Genomic DNA, 16,137 nt, shown 5'->3' with positions numbered 1-16,137 from the left:
ATTGGAAACTGAAAAGACTTTGTTTGGTGCCTCAAGCATGCCCTTGTTCATAAATGGTGCATTCTTCTTTCGTTTCAGTAAATATTCAATTTTTTTAAAAGCTATCGAAATCCTTTGGGAATTCAGGTCATGCAGTTTTCTCATTTGTGTTGGGGAGCCTTTGCTTGTATAATTCTGGTCTGATGGCAATCTCAAATTGTTTTTGGTAGGTAGGTATATATCAGCAATGTAATGATTGTTTGGTTAAGAAAAATCATTAAACAAACACCATTAGTGCCTAAAAAAATTAATCCAAAATTCTACCTGTTAATTGGTTTTGACAAGGAAATGTCTTCTCTTATGACAACATGAACTACTATATCTTCTTGCATCATCATTGATACATACCGTGTATGCACATTGCATACTGTATATTTTGGTATGAGAGTAAACCTAAAGAAAACATCATTTAAAATTGGTATTTTTCTTTAAATATACTGTGTACCCTGTAATGTCATATGTACTACTACTTTTTTTCCATATAGTGTTTATTGTATACTTTGGCCTTAGGAGTAGTATCTTGTTATTGATGGGTGGTCATGTGAATATGTTTTTCTTGGATGATTTATGGGTATGATCAATGCTAGCTCATGTAGGTGGTCTAGGAACAATCGGTAAAGAAGGCCATTATTACGGATCACATCCTCTTAGTGCATGTTATGCTGTTGACTGCTTTTCTCACATGCAGCATACGTATATTGATTCGTCCATATATTATAGACTCAATATGAAAAGTAAAAGCTTCAGACTCTGTGGTTTTGGGAATTCTTCACATTGTACACATCAACAGATTCGTGTTTATTATTGTTGGTAGCACGACAAAATAGACACAACCTGTACAATAAATCCCCCATTTTTTTATACGTTTGCCAAACTGGGAATGTTGTATGTGTGATGGATGTACGTTTTTTTCCCCAATAAACTCACACCAGCTAAGGGTGACTCTTTTGCAAAAAAATGCACATTAAATGCTCAAAATAAATTAGAAATGAGCCAATGTCTGGATAGGCCAAAAATATTAACGACAAAATAATTGTATTGTATTTAAATTACACTCTGCAATAATTTAAAAAAAAATTGTGATTGCCTTGCAACCAATTGAGTTTGTCCCTCGTCTAATTTCCAAAGTTGACTGTGATACGCTCCAGCATCCCCATGACCCTTGTGAGGAAAAGCGGAAGGGAAAATGAATGAATATTGAATATTTTATGTCTGACATCTTATTTAAGCTAACTTTTGGGATCTTGAGAGACTTTTGGGAATCCAAAACAGATACGTTTATCACATTGTTTTCTATATATTACAAGTAGCCATACATTTTGCAAAAACATAGTAGTGTTAAATAAACTTAGCCCATTTTTTCAAGTTTTTTAGTGGGTCAATGAGATTTTTTTTTGTGAGCAAATGATTTGTGACCAATGTGACGTTCATAATAAATCGTGTTGCTGTGTAAGTTCAAGGTGATTGTGGAACGCAGTTTTTTTTACCAGACATATTAACCCATTTTAACTGAAGTTTACAATTTTTAGGCTTTTGTAACGTCTTCAGAACATTTGCAAAAAATGGGAAAACTCATTTTTTCACTTGAGAAAATGAGCGAGTGCATTTCTGTAATTGCACAACATAATTTTGTGTACTACTCTTAATTGTGGGTTGTGTGGTGGAGGGTGTGTATTCAGTTCCGTCTTAATGACAGTGTGACTCTTTGTGATGTCACATGATAAACTGCTGCATGGTTAATAAATTGTGTTTATATGGTTGTTAGTTATTTTTCAATGTATATAAAAATAACCTACATAATATTTCTGATTAGACTATGGTAAAGTCTATTACAAACTGTTGGTGATTGACCTCTTAGCCAAATGCTAGGCGTTTATTTTGTTCTCACAACTATGTGACTCCAAAACATTAACTTTGATAACATTAAGAAAAGGTCTAACAACAATTAACCAAAATGTTGACAATCTATTTCAAGTTGGGAACAGGGAAAAAGAACAAGGAGCAACAACACAGCATTCAACCGAGGAAAAAAAATCTCCTAAAATAATGCCCAACGTGTTTGCCTCAAAGCTACAGTACTTTCCAAGTAACTCCTATTAAACTAATTGTTGTTTGTAAAATATTTTGGATAATTTTATTGGTCCTGCGACTCAAGAGCAATTTGTCAAAAATATCAAATTTTACATACAAATGTTTTTTAACATGGGCCAACCATAGAGTACACAATACTCATGATCAGCTGTTAGATGGGGTGCTTCGTTTCTGATTAACATTCACCAAGGAGGAGTGACCATAGAACACATTTATTTGGCTGGCCATCGATCCAGAGTATCCCCCGCCGGGTGCCCATAGTTAGCTGGGATAGACTCCAGCAACCTCGCAATCCTTGTGAGGATAAGCGATTCATGAAATAAATGTGAATGTTCAGCCGTTGTGCCATAACGGGCCGTCCTGAAGGTGGCAAATGCTCCTCTATTCTGGCCTCATCAAACTTATCTTTTTCCACAAGACTGCTAAGATGAAAAAAAATGTTTTCATGAAATAAAGATTTTCTATACCATAATCAAACAAGTGTCACGTTTGTTGGGTTTTTGGGTGGATGTGTGCATCTTTTTCCTAGTGTGTGCTGTCTGGATGATTGTGTGCGTTTCGCCTCTTGTGTCTCTCCAGGCTCCCCTTAGCTTATGTGGCCAGATGTGTGTGATTGGTAATCAGCCCGTGTGTGTGTATTTAAACCCCTGTGTCTGACATTTCTGGTGTGGGAGTATTAGCTTGTGCCTAGTGTCTCGTGCTTTCTCCTCCTCCTTTGTTGGTGTGCGTTCCCTGCAATTTAGTTGCCATTTTGTCCTGGGTTATTTTTGTATGGTTATTTCATCATTAAAAGTCCTAAGCCATGCACCAGCATTTTCCTCGCCTTTTCCTGTTTCCAGCATCCTGGGTTCTGTCTCGCTACTTACCCGAGGCGAATCATGACAACAAGAAGTTTAAGATGTTGTGGCAGCCGTATTGCTTCTAATGTCAAAATATCTCAATTCTTTCGATGCAATAGTTGTCACTTTCGAACAAGAAACAAAACAAAAAAATCAATAGGATTTTGTTTTGTTTCAAAATCAAGGCTACTCGCTTCTGGCCAGTCAGAGCACGTTTAACTAGGTAAGACGGCGGCGGCCCTAGGTAAGATGGCGACACCCTGAGCGAGCAGTGACGGGCACAAGTGACTGTTTTTTCACGTTTTTTTCTTTAATTTCAATTATTGGATTGGATTGGATTGGATAACTTTATTCATCCCGTATTCGGGAAATTTCGTTGTTCCAGTGGCAAGAGGGTGAGGATGCAGGAATAGGAAAGGCATTTTAGACATAAATAGATAGGTAATAGATAGGTAATAAGTAGGTCAAGAAATAAATACATGAATAAATATATAATTAAATAAGCGTGTTGCTTAGGACATATATACATACATACATACACATAAATGTACATGCATGCATACGGTAGGTCTTAACACACAGCCATTTTTTTGTTAAAGAGCCTGACAGCTGATGGGAGGAAGGATCTGCGGAAGCGCTCCTTCCTGCAATGAGGGTGCCGCAGTCTATTGCTAAAGGAGCTTCGGAGGGACTCCACAGACTCATGCAGGGGGTGGGAGGTGCTGTCCATGATGGACATCATCCTGGTCAGCATCCTCCGTCGAAATACGAATACGTCAAAATAGATTTAGCTTTTTATTTGTTTATCTTTTCTCTATTTTGAAATAAATGACGGCATTGGCCGCATTGTCTTGCGTCATGGCGTCGTGCATGTCGTCTTTTTATGCGCATATAAGTCGTACCCTAGATTCAGTCATTTTTTTGTCTGACGAATGTGGCTTATATGTGAGTAACTACTGTACCAATCGTTCTTTTGTATGCAGGTAATACAGTTGAACAATTAATTTACAAAACAATGTCAAACTAAAATTAGGCAGATGTACTTAGGTAATTAAATAATTCAAGTATTGACTTGTTTCTGTCTGGCAAGAATGGCCTCATGTCATATTTTTATAATATACCATACTTTGATTCAAAGTACATTGAGATCCATGCATTTTTCTACAGATTAAGTCATTCATTCCTTCATTTTCCAGACCACTTATCCTCACAAGGGTTTTGGGGGCGCTGGGGCCTATCCCAGCTAACCATGGGCACAACGCAGGGTACACCCTGAATCGGTGGCCAACCAATCGCAGGGCACAAGGAGACGGACAACCACTCACGCTCACACTCATATTTAGGGGAAATTTAGAGTGTTAAACGGGCCTACCATGCATGTTCTTGGAATGTGGGAGGAAACTGGAGTACCCAGAGAATATGCAAACTCCACACAGTGATGACCGACCTGTGATCGAACCATTTACCCCAGAACTACGAGGTCAATGCGCTAACCACTCCTGACAGGTCGCTGTATAAATTCTAAAGATCAAACATGGATTATTTATTTATTTTTTACTTTTTTGTATAAGACTGAAGCTCTTAATTATCAGGTGCAATTAAGATTTTGCTGCAAATGCTTGGCAGTGGTGTGTTAACGGCTGAACCCCTATCAAATCTAGCTTGTTGATATCTCCCATTGGACAAAAAAGGCATTCTACCACTGCACATCTCTTGGTTTCCAATAAATTAGTCAGGAAAAGTAAAACGATTCTATCTCTGCCTCTGGACATCCGGACATTATCACACGGAACAACTCACTGACACTTGCCTGGGAGCATTTATACAGCAAGACTTCATCATAAGAGATTCCTTGTATTTAATCACATCAGATTAGATTAGGGCCAGAAATATTGATAACTATTAGTGACTTGCATTTATTCTTGGCAGTGTTCATGTGACACCTTTTCATGGAAAGCCCACTACCTCGTACGGACCATATGGTCTTTATTTATGTAAAAAAAGTTTTCTGTTCTACAGATCGGTTGGTTTGAGTTATTAATAATAGTGGTCTGTTATCTCAGGGTTTATCCCAAACATTTCCCAATTTTGTATGAAAAATGTGAGAAATACACAAAAATGAGAACAAATATGAAAATTATGAATGTATTAAAATGAATAACAAGAATCAAAAACATTTTCTATTTGTGCAGGTTCCTAAGTGTAAAGAGGAAGCTAACGTTAGGCAACAGACAAGCACACAAATTCATGCACATAAACACATCTAAACAACTTCAAAATAATAAATTCAAAACAACTTAGCATTAAATAGAACTTGCAATATAACTCATGGATGGACAACTGATTTGACCATGCTCAAGAAAAAAAGCAATAACGGAGAATTGTTGTTGGGAGACAGCCAATGAGGGGCAAGCAGAGTGTGGGGAGGTTGTCAAGCAGAACGCAATGCTAGCGCGACAATTTTGAAATAAAATGATGGATACAGGAAATGTATTCACGTTTTGGGGGATTTTGTAACAATCTTGTTTTTGATTATTGGAACAGTAATTTTCATATCAAATGGTTTCATAACCTGAAAGTATTGTATGCAGAAGCATTTGTAAGTAGAGGTATCACTGTACATTAGTGACAATCATCTTTTTAGAATAGATCGTTGAGTCTCGTGTTCCACAATCAGTGATCCTAACGACCTTTCAGTGCTCTGCAGAAGACTTCCTGTGTGGTTCCAGTTCCAAAGACTGTGAACCCCAGGGAGCCCAACCATTTCAGACCAGTAGCACTAACCTCTCACCTGATCAAGACAATGGAGAGAATCATCCTAAAACCACCTCAGCCCTCTGGTGAATACAGAGCTGGACCCTCTGCAGTTTGCCTATCGTCCAGGCATTGGTGTGGAAGATGCAACCATCTACCTAATGCACAGGTCTCTCTCACACCTGGAGATCACGGGAAGCACGGTGAGAGTCATGTTTTTTTTTACCTCTCAAGTGATTTTAACACCATAGCACCTGTATTACTGAAGGGGAGTCTGGAAGAGGCTGGAGTAAAGCACCTCCTGGCTGCATGAATCATCGACTTCCTCACAGACAGGCCACAATATGTGAGACTTCAGGACTGTATGTCTGATGTGGTAGTTCGCAGCACGGGGCCCAACTGGGCAAGCACGGTGGTCTCCCCATTCCTCTTCGCCCTCTACCCATCGGACTTCAGACACCACACAAACACCTGCCACCTCCAGAAGTTCTCTGACGACACCGCTATTGTTGAACAAGTGATGGGCAGGAACGACCTGGAGTAGAAGGGAGTCAGCACAGCCTTTGTTGACTGGTGTGGGCGAAACCACCTCTACATCAACACCTAGAAGACAAAGGAAATGGTGATCAATTTCTAAAAGAAGCCCCAACAGACTACACAGGTTAACATCTAGGGAAAATACATTGAAATCGTGGAGAATTTTAAGTACCTGGGTGTTCACTTCAACAACAAACTGGACTGGTCCATAAACATAGATGCCCTGTACAAGAGAGGCCAGAGTCACCTCCACCTACTGAAGAGACTATGGACTATGGTGTGAATGACTGCTGAGGACCTTTTATGACACTGTGGTGGCATCTAGTGTTTTATGCAGTGGTCTGTTGGGGTTGCGGGAGCACGTAGGGGGACAGGAACAGGCTGAACAAGCGGTTCCAGCTCTGTTTTGGACTGTTCTCTGGACTCTGTAGAGGACATGGGAGAGAAGAGGATGCTGGCCAAGATAATGTCCATCATGGACAACACCTCCCACCCCCTGTACGAGTTTGGAGTCCATCCGCAGCTTCTTCAGCTGCACACTCGATGCAAGAAGGAGCGCTTCCACAGATCCTTCCTCCCATCAGCTCTCAGGCTCTTCAACAAAAAATGACATCAATGATCTATGACAGGGGTGGCCAACCAGTCAGAGACTAAGAGCCACTTTTTTTTACTGTGTTACTGCAAAGAGCCACATCATACATGGGCACACACAGACCTCTGCTCAGCCAGATTTATTGAAAATGACCCACAGCAAGATAATGACAGTTATTTTTTTCAACAGTTAACATTGTGTGCACTGTCACACACACACACACAAACTCTCAGTTAAAGCAAGTCCACAAACAAAAATATAACAATTTTCAATGACATTTTTCTCTTACTATGCTGCTTAGTGGGACTTCTGGCATTCCTTGTCCTGAACAATCCTCCTCAAATCTGGCTTGTATTCTGTTGTTGCCACTCGAAGCAACTCTTTCACATGAGTGTCAGTCAAAACAGATCGATGCTTTGATTTCACATGTTTCAGGGTGGAAAACACAGACTCGCAGACGTACGTTGACCCAAACATCGACAGGATCTTTAGCGCAGCTCGTTTGATGTTGGGGTATTTTTCCATCGGAACACGTTTCCAGAACTCAATGGTCCCTTCCCTGAAAACAGCTTTCAGTTGATCCTCCTCACAAAGATCAATCATCTCCAACTCTGCCGCAGCCTCATCTGTGACGAGCGGGATTTTCAAACAGTCCATCTCCGCATTAAATGGGTCGACAAGGAACGTAATCTGTGGTCTTTTCAGTTGTAGATCACGGAGGCGGGTCACAAAGCTTTCGTGCAAGTTTTCAATCAGCGTTGCATATCTGTCTCTTTTCTTTTTCAGGGCGGCACTGGGGACATGTTCACTGGCTTTCAGCAGAGTGGGAAAATGCGTTAAATCTTTTTTTTGAATTTGCGTCTTGAACAGTTTCAGTTTGTTGATAAACGCAAACACACATTGCACGAGGTCAGGCAGCATTTTTAACTTGCCTTGCAGGGTCAGGTTCAGTCTGTCCAAGTGCCACAGCATGTCGACCAAAAATGCCAGATCCATAATCCACTCGAGGTCCGAGAGCTCGGGATAGTCCTTGCCCTTCTCTTCCATGAACAGTTTCACGGCATCCAAAAGCTCAAAGAAGCGAGAGAGCACTTTGCCTTTTGACAGCCACCTCACAGTGCAGTGCAGCGGCAGGTCACCTGGAAGCCCTTGGTCCAGCTCAGCGATGAGACTCCTGAATTGCCTGTGGTTAAGCGCGTGTGTGCGGATGTAGTTCACGATTTCCATCACAGGCTTCATGACGTTGTCTGAATTCAATGATTTAGACACGAGTTGCTCCCTGTTGCTCCAGCTGTTTGACGGCTCGGACTACGTGCTGGGACCCTGTGTGTACTATTGATGAAGTTTGGTGCAATTCTGAGCATTATTTGTGGCTAATAGTGGCGTTTGCGGTCGGACAGTGGCTCCGTACAGCGCCGTATGTGGCGATAGTGCGGTATTTGCTGAAGTTGGTGGATCTCGTGAATCTAGCGGTCGGGTAAATTAATCTCTTGAATGGGGTTGTTACGGTGTGTTTGACCATGGTTTACACTTACGCCTTACGCCAGAATATCGCTTAAAGAGCCGCATGAAATCAGCCAAAGAGCCGCATGCGGCTCTAGAGCCGCGGGTTGGCCACCCCTGATCTATGACAATGTAATTAAATAAGAAGTCTTTATGAGCTGGCAATACTAGGGTGCATCGTGTGAGTGGCTCAAGTCTCCATATTTGAGCGTTGACGATGCCTAATCTTCATGATATTAAAACGTTAATATTTATTTTTCTGATGGACTGGCACCGGTTCCGCTGACAGATGGTTGGTAACTGATATCCAAAAGCCTAAATACATTTCCTGTATTTTATTTTATTTTGAAATTGTCACGGTGGCGTTGCATTCTGCTTGACAATCTCCACTTGTCTGTCTAATACCAACAGCTCTCTAATGACAGCTGTTCGTCATCAAGGAGTTCTAACTGATTTTTTTTAGTTTTTCAAGTGTTTAAAATAACTTCTTTATTTTAAACAAGAGAGGAGCAAGTTAACATATTTCTGGTCAGGCATACTCATCGATAATCCTTGCAAATACTTGAGTTGAGTTGATACTCGAATGCTTGAGTTTACACACTTGGAGAAGGTAAAGAAATTCAATCACTCGTCTATTAGGATACAACAGCCGTTTCTGGCCACCCCAAAAAAAGTCAACTCTCTACGTTGCACGGTTTGGACAAACGTAGCGAGAGAATCTCAACATACATTAATCACACTTTATAAGGATTATAGATTACTGGTGCGAATAAAATGAAGACGTTGGTCCTTTTATCCATCGAGGATGGATAGGGATAATGAAAGGTACTACGGATGTAGCCCATACACGATCGCTACAATATTAAAGCAAAAAGAAGCTTTAAAATTGAAGACTCCTTGGCATGTACTCTCTGTACTGAATGACGAGTTGGAGGGACTGTTACTCCTTTGTAGTTCCATTTAATGCCAAGTTGTTTTCAATTCATAATTTGAAGTTGTTTAGATGTGTGCTTAGATTCATCAAACTTTTTAATGTGGGAGGAAACCGGAGTCCCCGGAGGAAACTCTCATAGGCCAAACTCCACACTGGTGGACTGACCTGTATTTGAACCCAGGACTCCAGAGCTCTGAGGCCGACGTGCTAACTATTTATAAAACATGAAAATGACTTTACAGTGACTTTAACCATTTTAAGCTTGTCAAAAAAATGATATTAAAATTGATTTGAAAGTTTTCCACAGTAAAAGCAACTGTAAAAATAATCAACTATAAACATGAAAATGATTATAAGAATACTAATTGCAACTAAAACAGTAAAAAATAATAAACACTAATCTAATTTTCCATACTTTTACTCTGTTCTTCTTCTGCCTTCCCTTTTCTCATGCATATAATATTGTTATCCTTGTTTAAACACTATCACACGCCCATCCATTGTTTTTCTCATTTCTCTTTTTTGTGTGTCACCCTCTTTTTTTGTTACATCCTTTATTCCACTACCCCTGTCCTTTAGTGACAGGAAAGCCCTTTTTTGTTGTTTCTAGTTTCTCCCACCGTTGGTTGTTTGGTTGGGAGGGTTGTCAATTCTATGGCTGGGCAGGCTTTTTCTTTGGGTGTGGAAGCCTCACCACTATGACTATGGTCAGCCTGGACAGATACCTCAAGATCTGCCATCTAAGTTACGGTACGTTTCTATATAGTATTTTTCTTGCCCACAATTGATGAACTCAACTATCATGAATCCCTTTGCACTAACCCATTAATCTTTATAATATTTCTACAATATAGGGACATGGTTGAAACGGCATCATGCCTTCCTCTGCTTGGCCTTTGTGTGGATGTATGCAGCTTTTTGGGCCACTATGCCCATCATAGGCTGGGGAAGCTATGCTCCAGAACCTTTCGGGACCTCCTGCACTCTGAATTGGTGGCTGGCACAATCATCTGTGTCTGGCCAGACCTTTGTCATGTCTATTCTTTTCTTCTGTCTTGTCCTCCCTACTGGTATTATGGTCTTTTCTTATGTGATGATTATCTTTAAAGTCAAGTCTTCGGCAAAAGAAATCTCAAACTTTGATGCCCGAATCAATAACAACCAAAACCTTGAGATAAAACTCACAAAGGTTAGTGAAAGAAGCATATTTTTGCTATTGGTGGGAGGAGCTACATGATTTCTAAATGACTTGTATCTGGTTAAATCTAGGTAGCAATGCTGATCTGTGCAGGATTTTTAATAGCCTGGATCCCATATGCAGTTGTGTCAGTAGTGTCCGCATTTGGGGAGCCAGACTCAGTGCCCATACCAGTGTCTGTGATCCCAACTCTGCTTGCCAAGTCTGCAGCAATGTACAACCCAATCATCTACCAGTTGGTGGACTTGAAGAATTCCTGTTCACCATCCTGCATGAAGGTCCTGGAGAAACGTAGGCATTTTCGAAAATCCAGGTAAGGCAGTTTATTTGGATTTTGTTATCTAATGAAACTGACATTTCCCCCTGTTTCTGGTTGAATGACAGTGACTTGATATTAGAGTTTACACTTTCTAACACACAAGGAATTATTGCCACATCGGTGGAAACAACTCCATATTTTAAGTTCATGACTGGGAAGTACTGGTGATAAATAGTACAAAATAGTAGTATTGATGTTTAAGTCCCGCTGTCAGGATATTTTACTCAATTTACATTGAGATTAGATTGGGTTTCACTGCGCCCAAGCCTATAGTACTTTTGTTTGTAAAATAAACCCAACAAAGGGTCGGAACACAATTGTAATCACATTTCAGCCTGTCAGCCAGAGTTAGCAACCATATGTAATGCAGGCTTTTTCGTGTGCAGCCCCCTCATCCGTTTAGTTTCATTAGTGTGACAGCAAGTGTTTTTGTTTTTGATATTTTCCCCCAAGAAATTCAATAATTTTTATAGAAAAAAATAGTTAATACATGGTGTGTGGGAAATTTCTCCAACACGAACACTATCACAATGTAGGCTTAGATTTTTCTCAGTTCGGCCAAGCGCTGAGCAAAGTAGATTGAGCACATAGAAATGGACCAGCCAGTAAGAATTCTGTTGTTTTGATCAAAACATTTTACTGAAGACTGCATTGGCTGGGTGACAAATGACAAGTTGCCAATAACAAATTGTTAACAATGACATTGGAACCCAAACACCAAGGATTTATTGTTGGCTCCAGCGTCACCAAAAGCTCACCCGTGAAAAAAATCCAGACTTTAATATTTTCAGTTGATAAATTACAATGGTACCTCTCCTTATGAATGGTTTGTGTATTGTTATGAGACAAAAATGTATTGGAGGTGAAAGACAATGTGGTGTAAGTCAATTATTGTGTTTTATCAATTATACATCATTTTGGCTTTTTACAGGTTCTACACAATTTCTGGTTCGCTGAGGGACAAACAAGAACCTAAAGAGACTCATGTTGAAATGTGAGCGAAACAGACTGTGTGAACTGCCTACAACTACTACTTGGAACAGTTTGTCTAACTCCCTGTTGTCAATGCCAGTCACTTTGCCCAATCACACGATGCCTCTGATCTACACCAGGGATCTAAAGCCGATTCCGTGAAGGGTCGCAGTGGGTCCTGGTCTTTGTTCCAACCGATTCAGTGCTGACAGTTTAACCAATGAGATGTCTTCTAAAATGAGTAGCACCTTACTGAAATGAACTGATTAAACTTGCAAAAGGTTTCCTCTTGTTCGGTTTGAATGAAAACCTGCACCCACTGCGGCCCTTTGAAGACCGGTTTGAGACCCTTGATCTACACTTTTACCACACCTCTGTGTTCTTCTAAAAGTCATCAACTAATTCTTTTCCACCATAAAAGAGGTTGCATTGTACAGGTAATTTTTCATGTCATAGGTTGTCAAATATTTGCAGTGCAATATGGTAGACATGGTCAACATTTTATTGTGACATCAGATTACTATCCCCTTAACAAATTTTAACTGAAGATTGTTTTGCAATTACAGTAGTATAGGGTTATCTGTATATTTATCTCATACACTGTCCCAACTTCACTAGAGTAATTGTTTGAATTACCAACTGTTAAAGCTGTAAGGTAATGTTGATTTTTTTCTTCTTCTAAGTTCATGGACTCTGTTAGAAAACACAGGCGCAAGCTAAGTACTGAGTTCTGAATCTCTGAGTTTATAGGCAGAAACTCAATTGGTCTGAATTTTTTAGTTTTTTATCTAGGCAGGTTTGAAACACAACTTCTTGTCATCACGAGCCATGCCCAGTATCGTCACTGCTTTCTAGCCTTTGGACTGCAGTATAAGTCAGTCAGTTTTCCATTTTAGCAAGGACCAATACCACAATGCCTTCAACATGTGCATTTCCTTAATCAAACAATGTACTAAACAACAGGGTCACATATTTAAAGTAGTAAAACGTGAGGAGATAAAAAAGACTGAATTAAGAGACACACAAATGAACTTTACTGGACCACACCCTCACTTATTGGAACAGTGCATAGACTCCATTTGCGAAACTAATAAGCCCAGCCGTATCCTCTACTAACCCCTAAATATCAACATCAACGTAATGTCAGAAGTGGGATGAAAACATGTTTGTAAGTGCAAAACTATGAATGTAAAAAAGTTTTTTTATTTCTTCCCTTTTCAACCTTTAGCGACGCTGCCGTTGAATAGCGGTATACCAACAGTTCCCATAACAGAGGGTCCGAATCACCACCTGAAGCCTCTCTGTTGCGAGTGTGCATTTTACAAAGGATAGTTTTGTAAACTTCAAGCAGAAGCAACAGGGATTCATGTGTTATTTTTGAGCCAGTTAATGGGACAGTATCCCATCTTGGCTGCAATGGGTGTAAGATGACATTTGTTCCTTTTAAAAAAAATATTTAGGTACATTGATTTATTATTGTGTTGATTTAATTCACTGTTTTATAATTTATACTAAAGATGGAAATTTGCAATTTAAAATGGGTGACGCGAGACAGTAAGGCATATTGATAATTTTAAAAGGATAAAAGACTACCATATTTCTCAGAGAAACACAGAAACACGTTTTCTCTTTCCGAACTATATTCCTGCACAAATGGTTCAATCATGCACAATTATGTTGACAGAGGAAACATGCTAAATTAGCATCAAGACTACCAATCACTGAGAGCATGATTGACAGTTAGCACGGACACACCCCTACAGAGTCCTATTTTTAAAACCTTATTACATGTACTCATTTTTATTCCCATTCAAATTGGCTAGAGGTGTTTACAACAGTCTTTACTTTCACGCAATACAACAATTTATTCATTTTAATTTTACCTTAGAGGACCTTTTAATTACGATAAACATTCATTGTACATGGCACCTGACCCAAATTGAAATTGTTACATTTATATCAAAGTTTGTGTGTGGCCCTCAAGGCTATTGTATCTTGCACTCCTACAGATCTGGCTTTAGAGCCCGATAATAATATCAACTGCACTTAATCCTATTTCTTTTCTATTCTTTAGCCTTTAAAGAGGATATAGGATGAACTGGTATGACCCAGTTAGTAACGTTGTATTCTCTTAATACAGGATGTTCGGAATTCTCAGGATAGCTGGGAAAAAAATGTAAATATATAAATGCACTATATTTGCAAATGTACTTGGGATGCATTTTAGTTTCACACATGTTGTATACATTGTAAATTGTCCCAGTATTTTTTTTTAAAGCAAAACTTCCATTGTTAGTTAATATATTTTTCAGTTGTATTCATGCAAACATAGATTATGATACATTCAGACATATTTGGAATAGATCTTAAAATAACCATCCGTTTCAAAATATAGGCAATTTTCCATTTTCTTATTTGTCTCAAGGATTAAAAAATTATGAACTCAATACAATGCAAGCATTAATAACAAGGGTCCATAAAATTGAGTAAATCTTGAAATAAAGACTCAGGGAAAATATGTAAATCCCTCTAAAATTGTGATTCGATTCAGCAACACGGAGATGTGAATTCAAGAGTGGTATATTTTAAAATTTATTCAAAGGAGTTCTCATTCAGGAAAGGTAGAAAGAGTTTTTGAAAGATAATACAAGGTGGCTTTTTATTATGGCGGATTTAGCACTAGTTGAAGGATTAGTGTACCTTTTGAAACAGGGTTTGCAATTTCTATTTTGCACACTGTAAATCCTAAATAATTACATTGAGTCACTTAAACTGAAAGTTTTAGAGGAAAAAAATCATTGAGTGTGTTGTGAACGGCAAGCCGTTGTAAAGTGTATCCACACACAACTCAGGAGAGGAACTGATATTTACAGAAATAATGTTTATTAACAAAAGGAGCATGCCCAAAAAAAACTGAGTATCAAAAGAAGATAACAAAAAACGCAACTGAGTCGACGAGTACAACTGTCAAAGCTGGATGCCTCAACAATAATCTTCAAAAACAGGAAGCAGCAAACACGTAGTAGTTTTTGACTCCCGGCCGATGGAGTTTATCTGGGGGAGACTCATCTGAACGGTTCTCAAAATGGCCGCTACCCGCTCTGCTTTCTTTGTTCTTCTTTAGCCCCCACCCTTCGTAGCCGGGTGGGGGTGGGCAGAACCCACGTTCATGTGGAGACGTCTCCCATCCAGATACGCCGTCCGAACGGTCGGGGAAGGTATTTAATAGAAGTAGGCGGAGACAAACTTTAGGCGGGAATACAAAAGGGGAGGTTTGCTATATACAAAGTGATGACAGGCCTTAACCTGTAGGTGTCAGCAAAATTATATTCTAGTGACTACATTATATATATTATATATATATATATATATATATATATATATATATATATATATATATATATATACATGAATTCGTGAGAAATACATTCTATATTTCACAACAACTAAGGTTTTCAAAGTACAAAACCCCAAATACAAAGTCAAAATTCTCAGCAAAGTGTTGGGCAAGCAAGGCGATAGGCAAGGCAAGCAATACTCCGACAATCGACCAAAAGTGTTAGGTATTGTGGAGGCCGTAGATGCTAATGCAGACACGGAGTGGGAAGTTAGAGCTTTTTATTAAACTCAGGAATTTCTGCGGGGAATGGGTGAGATGATGGTCACCCTGTAGAATAAGATGGATCAACTAGCTGGCGATCGTCAGGGTTGTGAGGAAGGTGATGACATAATGTATACGGGGTAGCCGACAGGGAGCTCGCAAAAAAGGTCCTGAGAAACGAAGCAAAATATCATGAGCGATGCGATCAGAGGCACAGAGGGCGAGATACAATTGACGTAGGTAACAGACGAGTTGATCGGGCGACGGATGTTGTGTACATTCGGCTTTTACAGCTGGCTGATGAAACTGCCGTTTGCTTTGGGCGCTCTACCCGTCTGACCTGTAATAAGACAACTCCCTTGACCTTCCTCAAGGGAGGCAAATATCAGGAGGGAAGAATTGAATAAATTATTCAATATTTTTCATGGCGCTTTAAGGCCACATGATTGATAATGCTGGTGTAATCATAGGACTCAGGAGTCTTCACCGAATAGGCTTGTCCTACGTTTTAACCTTCGAGTTTGTGCATCTTGTTTTTACTTTTTGACTACATATTTGTATATAAGATGAACATAATAAATGGATAATGAATATAATTATCCATCCATTTTCAACATTGCTTGTTCTTGTCAGGGTTGCTGGGGTGCTGGAGCCAATCCCAGCTGACTTCATACGACATCGAAAACTGATCGCCAGTTAGTCGTACTTGTACACCGATACACACACAAACATCCATATTCACAATTACACAGCCACTG

At 39.5% G+C, this 16,137-nt stretch overlaps 1 protein-coding gene across 2 annotated transcripts in view; it reads left to right on the top strand.

Annotated features, from left to right (window-relative positions):
• The window catches only part of opn5 (opsin 5), a 29,172-nt gene extending 14,077 nt beyond the window's left edge, over positions 1–15,095 (top strand). For both annotated transcript variants that reach the window (XM_077587018.1, XM_077587019.1), the window contains exons 4-8: positions 9,869–10,039; positions 10,144–10,478; positions 10,559–10,800; positions 11,738–11,800; positions 13,007–15,095. In XM_077587018.1, coding sequence (XP_077443144.1) covers positions 9,869–10,039; positions 10,144–10,478; positions 10,559–10,800; positions 11,738–11,800; positions 13,007–13,025 — 830 coding nt within the window. In that variant the 3' untranslated portion in view covers positions 13,026–15,095. The remainder of the gene's footprint in view (positions 1–9,868; positions 10,040–10,143; positions 10,479–10,558; positions 10,801–11,737; positions 11,801–13,006) is intronic.
• The last annotated feature ends 1,042 nt before the right edge of the window (positions 15,096–16,137 follow it).

The sequence above is a fragment of the Stigmatopora argus genome, chromosome 19 (genome assembly GCF_051989625.1).
Source record: "Stigmatopora argus isolate UIUO_Sarg chromosome 19, RoL_Sarg_1.0, whole genome shotgun sequence".
Taxonomy (NCBI): Eukaryota; Metazoa; Chordata; class Actinopteri; order Syngnathiformes; family Syngnathidae; genus Stigmatopora; species Stigmatopora argus.
This window is presented reverse-complemented; position numbering and strand designations above follow the sequence as displayed.